The sequence below is a fragment of the Sarcophilus harrisii genome, chromosome 2, assembly GCF_902635505.1.
Source record: "Sarcophilus harrisii chromosome 2, mSarHar1.11, whole genome shotgun sequence".
NCBI classification, from domain to species: Eukaryota; Metazoa; Chordata; class Mammalia; order Dasyuromorphia; family Dasyuridae; genus Sarcophilus; species Sarcophilus harrisii.
In genome coordinates, this window is record NC_045427.1 from 554,393,653 (window position 1) to 554,405,685 (window position 12,033).

The 12,033-nt window shown below is 35.0% G+C and overlaps 1 protein-coding gene across 8 annotated transcripts in view; it reads right to left on the minus strand.

The window, feature by feature from the left end:
• SH3GL3 (SH3 domain containing GRB2 like 3, endophilin A3) overlaps positions 1–12,033 on the minus strand; it is a 118,409-nt gene that overhangs the window by 24,628 nt on the left and 81,748 nt on the right. For 6 of the 8 annotated variants that reach the window (XM_031955668.1, XM_031955664.1, XM_031955662.1 and 3 more), the window contains one exon: positions 10,997–11,140. The exons of 1 other annotated variant lie outside the window; for it this stretch is intronic. In XM_031955668.1, coding sequence (XP_031811528.1) covers positions 10,997–11,140 — 144 coding nt within the window. The remainder of the gene's footprint in view (positions 1–10,996; positions 11,141–12,033) is intronic. One more of the 8 variants, XM_031955667.1, reaches the window with a different exon arrangement.

Sequence of the window (12,033 nt, forward strand, 5' to 3'; positions counted from 1 at the left end):
AGCTAAAAAATAAAGAAAGCACCATTTAATGTATGAAGAACAGAATGGAACCAGCATACCTGAACGATAATAGATTTCTGTTTGATGATTTCAGTCAATCAGATATAAAGAGGCAGAAATTAACAAAGATGGATAAAGCAGTCAAGTTGAAACAAGTATAAAGAATGGAAACCTATACTGAAAGCCAAATACAATTTGGGAGAACATTTAAGGACCAATAAATAAGTTGCCTGAAGGACAGGAAGATACCAATGAGACAGAAAAGAAATTAATATTGAATTCCAAAATACAGTAATCAAAAGAACACCAGAAACTACCAACTTAAATGCCTCATCTCTAATATATACAAAATCTTGATGACAGATATATGTGTATATATATATATATATATACACACACACACACATACACACACACATATACATACATGAATTGAAGGCATTCTTAACAAAAGCACAAGGAAGTAATAAGCAGACTTTTCCAAATGGTTGACTACAAAGGACCAAATCCTTATCACCTCACAATTTTAAAATAGTATTTTTTTCCCAAATACACTTTCAACATTCATTTTTGCAAAACTTTGTGTTCCAAATTTTTCTCCCTCCCTCCCTTACCTCTTCCCAAAAAGACAGCAAGCAATCTGATATAAGTTAAATATGTGAAATTCTTTTAAAAATATTTTCGTATTTGTTGTGTTGTACAAAAAAAAAAAATTTAAATCAAAGGGGGGGGGGGGGGGGGGGGGGGGGAAGGGGGAATCCATGAGAAAGAAAAACAAGGGGACTTCTGGCCAAGATGACGGAGAAGACACATGCATCTATCTAAGCTCTTCCTTGTCCTCAGACTACTTTTTTCATGATCTGGCCTTGGAATTAGTGCTTGACTGAAAAAAACCCATGAATATATTACCAACAGAAGATGTCCTCAAAATTCACCAGAAAAGGTCTGCTTTTGCTCACGGGCAGGGATGGTTAGGGCAGGGATGGTTAGAGCAGGGATGGTTAGAGCAGGCACAGACTGCAGGCAGGCAGCAAAAGCACAGAAGGCAGCTCACAACGAGCAGACTGGAGGGGCGGCAGAGTGTAGTCACAGTCTTGAGAAAACTTACGGGTAGAACTCTTCACAGTGTAAGCTTCTTTGCCTTGGCAGCAAGCCAGTAGATCAGCAGAGAAGCTACAAACACAGGGAATAAAGATCTCAATCCCAAAACCTTGGGGTCTCTCAGAATCTGACCACACCCACCCAGCACCGAAAATGACTCAGTACACTCTCAGAGTCTCAGAGAGTGGCTGCTGCACAGCCATTGCTGTTCCACTGCTGCCTCAGTGCTACTTCCTTTAATCTGTACAGGAAACTTGGTAACACCACACAGCCCAAAAAGCAGACCACATTTCCTTTTTTTTTTTTTGTTTGTTTTCTTTTATTCTTTTTTGTCAAAATGAGCTAAAATTAAAGCATGCTCTAATAATAGATAGCTTCTATACGAATAGAGAGCAGACTTCAAACCCTGAGGATACCAAAAACAAAGTGTTCTCCAGATAATCTCCAAAGGGGGATATGATCTGATCCCCACCACACAAGGCTCTCATAAAAGAAATTTAAAAACTCTTACAAGAGAGTTAGAAAAAAAAAAGGGGGGGGGGAAGGAAAGGGAAGCTTGGCAAAAGGGTCTATCTAGATGAGCTATCCCACTCATTTAAAGATCGACTGGATAAAGAAATCAAATCCTTGAAAAACAGAACTAGCGAATTGGAAAAGGTAAACAATTCCAAGGAAAACAGAATTAGTGAATTGGGAAAAGAAAATGGCTCTCTAAAAAATAAAATTGATGGAATGAAAAAAAAATTCCATAGAACAAAATAACTCACTTAAAAACTCAATTGGACAATTACAAAAAGAAATTTAAAAAGTAAGGGAAGAAAATAATTCACTGAAAATCAGAACTGAAGAAATGGAAACAAATGACTCAAGGAGACACCAAGAAAATCAGTCAAGCAAAACCAAAAAAATTAAACAATGGAGAAAAATGTTAAATACCTACTTTGGAAAACAACAGACCTGGAAAATAGATCTAGGAGAGATAATCTGAAAAATATTGAACTTCCTGAAAATTATGATGAAAAAAGGAACCTAGACACTATTTTCCAGGAAATCATCAAAGAGAACTGCCCAGATGTTATAGAAATAGAGGGTAAAATAGACATTGAAAGAATTCATCAATCACCTACTGAAAGAGACCCCAAAATCAAAACTCCAAGAAATACTGTGGCTAAATTCCAGAACTATCAGATCAAAGAAAAAATACTACAAGCAGCTAGAAAAAAACAATTCAAATATAGAGAAGCCACAATAAGGATTACTCAGGATCTAGCAGCATCCACATTAAAGGATTGAAGAGCCTGGAATCTGATATTCCAAAAGGCTAAGGAATTTGGTATACAGCCAAGAATAATTTACCCAGCCAAAATGAGCATTTTTTCCCAGGGAAGAAGATGGACATTCAATGAAATAGATGAATTTCATCTATTTCTGATGAAAAAACTGGAACTAAACAAAAAGTTTGACCTCCAAATACAGGCTTCAAGAGAAACATAAAAAGGTAAAAAGAAATCTTGGGAACTATATTTCTGTTATGAATATACATAAAGAACACATGTATAATTTAGTTTTACAGTTATAATATAAAAAAGAAACTAGAGATGGAAAGGAAATTGTACCAGAAAAAGGGTAAAGCGGGGGTACTACATCTCACTTAGAGGCAAAGGAAACCTATTATATCTGAGGGAAAGAAGAGAAGGGGATGAACACAGTGTGTATCTTTCATCAGAACTGGCTTAAAGAGAAAAATATTAGACATCAATTTACAGAGAAACTTCTCCCACCTCATTGAAAAGTGGGTGGGGGAAAAGTGAAAAGGGAAGGAGTAAGCTAAGTGAAAGGGAATACAGAAATTGTGAGGAAAAGGGGTAAGAAAAGGGGAGGAATTCCAAAGTGGAGGGAGGGATTCTAAAAAGGAAGGGCTGTGTGAGGCAAGTGGTGCTTACAAGTTTAATACTGGGAAGGAAAGTAAGGGGGAAGGAAAGGAGAAAAGCACAAGCAGGGATTAACAAGATGGCAAGAAATACAGAATTAGTAATTTTAACCATAAATGTGAATGGGGTAAACTCCCCCATAATGCGAAGGTGGATAGCAGACTGGATTAAAAGCAGAATCCTACAATATGTTGTTTACAGGAAACACACTTGAAGCAGGGCGATACAGAGTAAAGGTTGGAGCAGAATCTACTATGCTTCATGTGAAGTCAAAAGAGCAGGAGTAGACATCCTGATTTCAGATCAAGCAAAAGCAAAAATTGATCTAATTAAAAGAGATAGGGAAGGGCACTATATCTTACTAAAGGGTAGCATAGATAATGAAGCAATATCAATATTAAGCATATATGCACCAAATGGTGTAGCATCTAAATTCGGGAGATCTCAACTTTGCACTCTCAGAATTAGATAAATCAAACCACAAGACAAATAAGAAGTCAAAGAGGTAAATAGAATACTAGAAAAGTTAGGTATGATACATCTTTGGAGAAAACTAAACAGAGAAAAAGGAGTAGACTTTCTTCTCAGCAGTTCATGGAACTTATACAAAAATTAACCATATGTTAGGACATAAAAACCCTCAAATTCAAATGCAGAAAGGCAGAAATAGTAAATACATCCTTTTCAGATCATAAGGCAATGAAAATTACATTCAATAAAAAGCCAGGGGAAAATAGATCAAAAAATAATTGGAAACTAAATAATTTCATCCTAAAGAATGATTGGGCGAAACAGCAAATTATAGACATATTTAATAATTTCACCCAAGAAAATGACAATACCAAAAATGTGTGGGATGCAGCTATATGGAAGAACAAAAGGTCAAGAATTTCAAGGGAACTATTGAAAAAAAAAATCAATGAAGGTGGCCTAGCTGTACCCAATCTAAAACTATATTATAAAGCAGCGGTCACCAAAACCATTTGGTATTGGCTAAGAAATAGACTAGTTGATCAATGGAATAGGTTAGGTTCATAGGACAAAATAGTCAATAACTATAGTAATCTAGTGTTTGACAAACCCAAAGATCCCAACTTTTGGGAAAAGTACTCACTATTTGACAAAAACTGCTGGGAAAACTGGAAATTAGTATGGCAGAAACTAGACATGGACCCACACTTAACACCATATACCAAGATAAGATCAAAATGGGTTCATGATTTAGGCATAAAGAATGAGATTATAAATAAATTAGAGGAACATAGGACAGTTTATCTCTCAGACTTGTGGAGGAAGGAATTTGTGACCAAAGAAGAACTAGAGATCATTATTGATCACAAAATAGAAAATTTTGATTATATGGCATTAAAAAGCTTTTGTACAAACAAAACCAATGCAAACAAGATTAGAAGGGAAGCAATAAACTGGGAAAACATTTTTACAGTTAAAAGTTCTGATAAAGGCCTCATTTCCAAAATATATAGAGAATTGACTCTAATTTATAAGAAATCAAGTGATTCTCCAATTGATAAATGGTCAAAGGATATGAACAGACAATTTTCAGATGATGAAATTAAAACTATTTCTACTCATATGAAAGGGTGTTCCAAATCACTATTGATCAAAGAAATGCAAATTATGACAACTCTGAGATACCACTACACACCTGTCAGATTGGTTAAGATGACAAGAGAAGATAGTATGAATGTTGGAGGGGATGGGGGAAAACTGGGACACTGATACATTGTTGGTGGAGTTGTGAATGGATCTAGCCATTCTGGAGAGCAATTTGGAACAATCCTCAAAACTGTGCATACCCTTTGATCCAGCAGTGTTACTACTAGGCTTACATCCCCAAGAGATCTTAAAGGAGGGAAAGGGACCTGTATGTGCCAAAATATTTGTGGCAGCCCTTTTTGTAGTGACTAGAAACTGGAAATTGAATGGATGCCCATCAATTGGAGAATGGTTGGGTAAATTGTGGTATATGAATGTTATGGAATATTATTGTTCTGTAAGAAATGACCAGCAGGATGAATACAGAGAGGCTTGTAGAGACTTACATGAACTGATGCCAAGTGAAATGAGCAGAACCAGGAGATCACTATATACTTCAACAACAATACTGTATGAGGATGTATTCTGATGGAAGTGGATTTCTTTGACAAAGAAAAGATCTAACTCAGTTTCAATTGATCAAGGATGGACAGAAGCAGCTACACCCAAAGAAAGAACACAGGGAAATGAATGTAAACTATTTGCATTTTTGTTTTTCTTCCCAGGTTATTTTTATCTTCTGAATCCAATTTTTCTTGCACAACAAGAGAACTGTACAGATCTCCACACATATATTGTATCTAAGATATACTTTAATATGTTTAACATGTATGAGACTGCCTGCCATCTAGGAGCGGGGGTTGAGGGAGGAACAGAAGTGAGTGCAAGGGACAAAAATTACCCATGCTTATGTTCTGTCAATAAACAGATATAATTTAAAAAAAGAAAGAAAAACAAACATTAACAACAAAAGGTGAAAACACTATTCTTTAATCCATATTCATTCTCCATAGTTTACTCTCTAGATATGATTGGCATTTTCCATCTCAAGGCTACCGGAATTGCCTTCAATTACCACATTGTTGAAAAGAGCCAAGTCCACCCAGTTGATGATCATATATTCTTGTTGTTACTGTTTATAATGTTCTCTTGGTTTTGTTCACTTCACTTGGCATCAGTTCATATAAGTCTTTCCAAGCTTTTCTGAAATTAGCCTGCTCATAATTTCTTATAAAACAATGATATTCCATTACATTCATATACCATAGCCTATTCGACCATTTCCCAACTATAGGCATCCACACAATTTCCAGTTCATTGCAACTTTATATAAAAAGGGCTGCTACAAAGATTTTCTGCATGTGGATCCTTCCCCTTCTTTTATCTCATCTCACAATTAATAAAAAGATATGGAATATATATATACATATATATATGTATATATATAATATATAATAATAATAATAATAATATATATATATATATATAAAAAATATATACCTAGCATATGTTAGGTGTTTAATAAATGTTTACTTAATTGAATTGTTGGTTACTGATTATGAAAATTCATTTGATTTGGAGAGCAGAATGCCACTTTATAGATTCTTTTATATCAAGGTATTTCATATAGAATCCTTGGAAAATGTAGAAATCATTCTGTTCAGGGATCCTCTGATAATAAACATTAGATAAGGTACAAAATAGCCTACATTTAAGTTTGAATGAGGCTTTACATGTCATCTTACTAATTCTTACAGTGTTATAAAGGAGGTTCTATTAGTATCCCCATTTTCCAGATAAAGAAATTGTGTTTTAGAGAGGTTAAATTAACTTGTACTGCATCACATTGCTACTAAGTAGGTATCTGATGCAGCACTGAAACTTGGGTATTGCTGACTGCAAGACCAGAATTCTATCCACTGTGCTTCCTAAGTGCCATATGCTCCCCAAAGATATTAGCTTCTAATAGAAGAGAGCTAACAAAGAGTCCAAGTTGAGGAAGGATTCCCTGTGGACAGTGAAGTCTTATTTTCTCTTAAGAACAGATAATTCTGGGCGGTAGGAAACAGGCACAGAATAAATAAGCTTCTAGAGTATGTTTCTCTGATAAAAGTTTCTCTTTTAAATTTTGAATTTATAAGAATAAAAGCTATTCCCTCAATTGATAAGTGGAAGACAGTTCTCAAATCTAAGATATCCATAGTCATATGAAAAACAATGCTATGGAACACTAATAGAGAAATGCAAATTAAAACAAATATAAGGTTATAGGTCGTAGTCAACTACAAGTTGGAAGAAAGGAAAATGACACAGAGGGACCACAAGAAAATAGGCACATTGATACACTATTGGTAGTACTATAAAAAAGTACAGTCATTATAGAAAGCAATTTGGAATCATGTCCTTAAAGTTACTAACATGTGTGTACCCTTTGACTCAACAATACCACTAGACCTATGCCCTATTGGAATCAAAGAAAAAAGGAAAAATTCCAATATATACAAAAATATTCATAGTAGTTATGTGAGTATCCATCAATTTAAAAAAGACTTGAAAAATTCTGTATAAGAATGTAATGAAATGATAATGTGTTGTAAGAAATGAAATAAAAGCCAGTTTCAGAAAAAAAAATTGAGAAGATATATGGACTGACACAGAATGAAATGAGAAGTAGTAGGAGAAAAAATTATACTATGTTATCTTTGACATAAACACAATTTTGAATGACTTAAGAATTGTAAGCAATTCCATAAGACTGATAAAATTAGCTACCATATCCTGACAGAGAGATGATAGAGTATCATGTAGAATGAGATATACATTTTTGGATATGGTCAACCTTGGAATTTGTTTTGCTTGACAATGCTTATTTATTACAAGGGTTTTATTTTCCCTTTTTGCTTTATAGTGGAAGGAAGAAAAGGTTGGATGGGGAAAATGCTTTATAACTTGAAAAAGTAAAATTTAATTTTAAAAAATGTCTATTGGCTAGATTTCAACATGAATCTGGATATTTATTCAATAGACCACCATTTACTGATAAATATATCTAGACCAAAAAATATAGATGGGGCCAAAGTTCAAAAGGAAGAATAGGCCCAAATACTTTTTGAGAAATTAACAAAGCTCTTTAACCACAATCCATGAAAGCAAAGGCCCCTTTTTTTTCCCCCAATACTAGCATTTTACCAGTATTGTCCTATGGCTTTAAGACCCAGAATATCAGTGAAAAAAATTTATGATAAGTATCACATAAAAAGGTGAATAAAAGTTATATGGTAGGTGTTTAACCACCAAGGAACCCTGGAGAAAATAAGTAAATATCATCAAAGAATTATATGACACAAAGAGAAGGTGAACTATTCACACAATATGAACAAAGGATGACAGAATGGACAGCAGGAGTACTTTACCTATGCCTTTGTGATGTCAGGAAAAGGGGAAGTATGGCTCTAACACTAATTACACTACCCCGTAGTGAGCTTTTGGAAGGACAAGGACTGGAGTTGCATAGGATAGGCAAAAATGCTAGGCTGTGATTTGCATCTGTGAAAGGGACTCCCCTATCTGTGAGATCACATATCCACTTGAATGTGTTTTTGTTAGCAGGATGGTCTCATTTGGTGGTGATGTTGTAGGGAAAGAGATAGTACACATCCCAAAATGGCTGAAAAAAATCAGTTAAACAAAGCAATAAGTAAGTTTACAAAACACCAAGGTCAAACAGGTGCTTTTAATTTGTTAATATTCTTCCCCCCTTTCAAAGGGCTAAAACTGCAGTAAACAATTTGAAATAGCATGTTGTCTAAGGTTCACCCGGACATCTATATTTAAACTCACAATCTCATCTTCTGTGTAGCTGATGTTTCTGAGCAATCCTGTGCTCTCTCTCCCTCTAAGGACCAATTCTCCTTCTTCCCAGGTTTGCCTCAAGAAGGCAAAATGGATCTTGTTCATTGGACACCAGTGCCAGTTATTGAAACAAGGTTTTTCCACAACTAATTGGAGAGGGAGCCTATTTCTCATCTGATTCCTAGGCCCCCAAGGCCTGCTACAGCTAAAACTATATTATTTTGAAAATGGGCAAGACCATATCCTTCCGGGAATTATAAAAAAGCCTCTTTCTTCTCCACCACCAGCTTCAACTAGCTTTGGATGAAGGCATTCTCTCTTAACGTTCTCTCTTAATTAGGCAAATGACTACTTTTTTCTTAGTTTTCTTTCCTGGAAGCCCTTACCTCTTTATAGATGAACATGAACAGAACTTTTCTACCCCATACCTGTGTTTCCCCGATAATGCTTCTGAGGAGCATGTTCACATCTAAAACTAAAACTTGTCTATTTATCCATTATAACCAACTCACAGCTGTACTAGAAAGCTACAGTTTCTTCTTATAAAGAGGCAATATGGTATTACAGGAAGAACAGGGTAAAACAGTCCTCTGAGGACAAAATTTTAAAAATAATTCCAATTTTATTTATTAATAGTATCAAAACTTTTCTCACACCAAAAAGATAAATTTGCAAAATCATTATGAATATGGATAGTTTTTTTTTATTGTAGATATTGTAGATATAGCAATTACAAGTTCTGGTTTAAAGTTCAGTTTATTTCAACATTTAAGTTTTAATGGCTGTCATAATTGAAATGGGAAAGATTTACAGACAATAGTTCCCTACAAAAGACTATTTTTTAAAATAAGATAGTGAGAAAACTGTTGTTTTTATTCTATATCTCATTATACTCCCTAAATACACACACACACACACACACATATATGTATACATATATTAAATATTTAATCCTTTAAAAGTACCACCTCTTATAAAAGGCCTTTCTAGATTCACCCAGGTGTTAATACTCCATCTCTAGCCTGCTCTCCACCCACTAAATTAGAATGTAAAATTGAAGCATCTATCTTTCTACATCCCCTTCTTTTTTGTCTATAGCCCTTACCTGTGTTCACATATCTAGAAATAAAGGAGGGCTAATATGATACCTGATTGCATGACATATATAGATTAAGTGAAGGCACCAGGATCAATATATATAAATATTAGCAAACTTTAATGTCTTCTTAAGATTAAAAACTAATCAAAAATAGAAATTCTCCTATTTTCTTCCTACACCTACATGGATCATATTTCACACACTTTACCTGAAACCACTAGAACACATACTGCCCTATCTCATGATGAGAAGTTCTTCAATTCTTTACTCTTTTATAGTAATTTTTAGCTAAAATGGATTTTTGTCCCATTCCCCCCTCCCAAGAAAATGTTTTGCTTTGAAGGTAAGGTACCTGACACATAATGGTAGATGCTTGTTGAATGAAAACCTTAATAGAATGAGGAAGGGAGAAGGGGAGTGCTGAGTGATGCAAATAGGATGTACCCAAGGAAGCTGTGGTTTCCATACTGTAGTTCATACCCAGAAACTTCAAGTCCTTCCTTCTCCCTTCAAATATGATATAACTCCTTAGAATCTTCCTGCTGCAAATCAACTTTATATGTCTGCTTTCTAGCCAAAGGATCGACCACATCACCTTCATAAGGGTTGCATGGACCAAATGACCTCAATGTGAGGTACATGTTGAGACAGTCCCATCTATCTCTGACAAGGAAACACTCTTGAAACAGATCTCTTCCCGCAACTGGAGGCAGGAAGAGATAAATGGAAACAATCCTGCTTAATGAGGAGCCAGGTTTATTAAATTACTTCTGTCATTTGAACAAAATGAATACAGAATCTAAGCAGCATAAAAAGCTTTCTACTTATAGTCCAAACCAGTCCCACCTTCTAAACATGCTCAGTCCCTCTGTGAGCTACCAACTGTTTCCTATATGCATTACATTCCTCCTCCCACTGAGAAGGAAAGGAGGGTTAATAAGCCATCAGATATAGGGACTGAGTGGGGGTACCAATGTCAATCCATATATTCAATGTTAATAAAGCTCAATTTCTTTTTCAAGATTAAAAGAGAGTTTCTAATATTTACTTCCCCCGTTCCCATGGCTCACCTAGCACATCTTGTAGATAATCCATAGGACTATGCTTGCAAGACAACAGGCTAAAAAAATCTGCATGAACCATAGTGTTCCTGTGTCCATGATAGGAAATTTTGCCACCCTTAAATTTTGTGACATTAGTTTTGCTAGCCATGTTAAAAATGTGTAAACATCATTAAGAATCAACAGATATAAATTGTTCTCCACAAAACATTACTCTGCATTCCTTATCTGCATCCCACCATAAATACTAAAGACAATGCACTATACTGATATGCTCTTTTAAATCTTGTCTTTCAAATTGCCTTTCAAATCTGTGTATATTAACTTAAGAGAAACTTACTACAACCTTTCCCAAAATAACAAACTTAGATATCAAGGGTATCTAGCATACTTACCAAACATAGAGTTTTCTCCAAGCTCTGTTCCATATCGCAGCATAGACTCTCCTAGTAACCCTTCAGGCTGTGGGTATCCTGAGGTTAGAACCTGCCCTTTGAGTCTGGACATAGTATTCCACATTCCAAGCTTCACTCTATATGCTTAAAAATATGGTCATTTGTAATTCTTTAAACGTACAAAGGCAGAATGCATGATAAATCAAATACAATTATAGTATCACACTGGAAGCAAGTTTAAGACTCAGGCAAGATAAAAAGATAAACGCTCAACTATATAAACCAGGGGTCCTCAAATTTTTTAAATAGGGGGCCAGTTCACTGTCCCTCAGACTGTTGGACGGCTAGACTACAGTAAAACTAAAAACTTTGTTTTGTGGGTCTTTAAAGAAACTTCATGCTCTAGGTGAGGAGGATAATCGTCCTTAGCTGCTGCATCTGGCCCACGGGCCGTAGTTTGAGAACCCCTGATATAAACAAAATGATCTGTTTCAATTCAAGTTATAAAAGTTTGGATTCTTGACTAAGCTAAAGGCAAAGAAGACATGTATATACAAGGACAGAAAATAGTTTTATAAAGTATACCAAACATAATGAAGGCCCCACACAGTTAATAATTAATAAATTCATATAATCATTATTCTCCTACTAGACTCCCATGCTTCAAAAAACAAAATAAAAAATGTTGAAAAATAATTCTAGTGCTAAGCATCGAAGTCTGAGAAACTAAGATCCATGGACAGAAAGAGTTTTTCCTTCTGACAAATTAAAATGAGATGAATTTAACTCCATAACAGTACATGATTTCACTAACTACCTGCTAACATGTAATTTCCTTTTAAAGAAAAAATTTTAAACTAAAACTGCAAAATCACTTGAAAGTGAATCATATCCCATTATATATCACACCCAAGCAGCAGACATCATCTTTTTTCTCTTCTTTCCCTTTACCTCCACACTTCCATGGACCTGAACACTAATTTAAATAAGCCTTGTTTACGAAAAAATAAAGCAATATTCTTTTGTCCCTAATACAA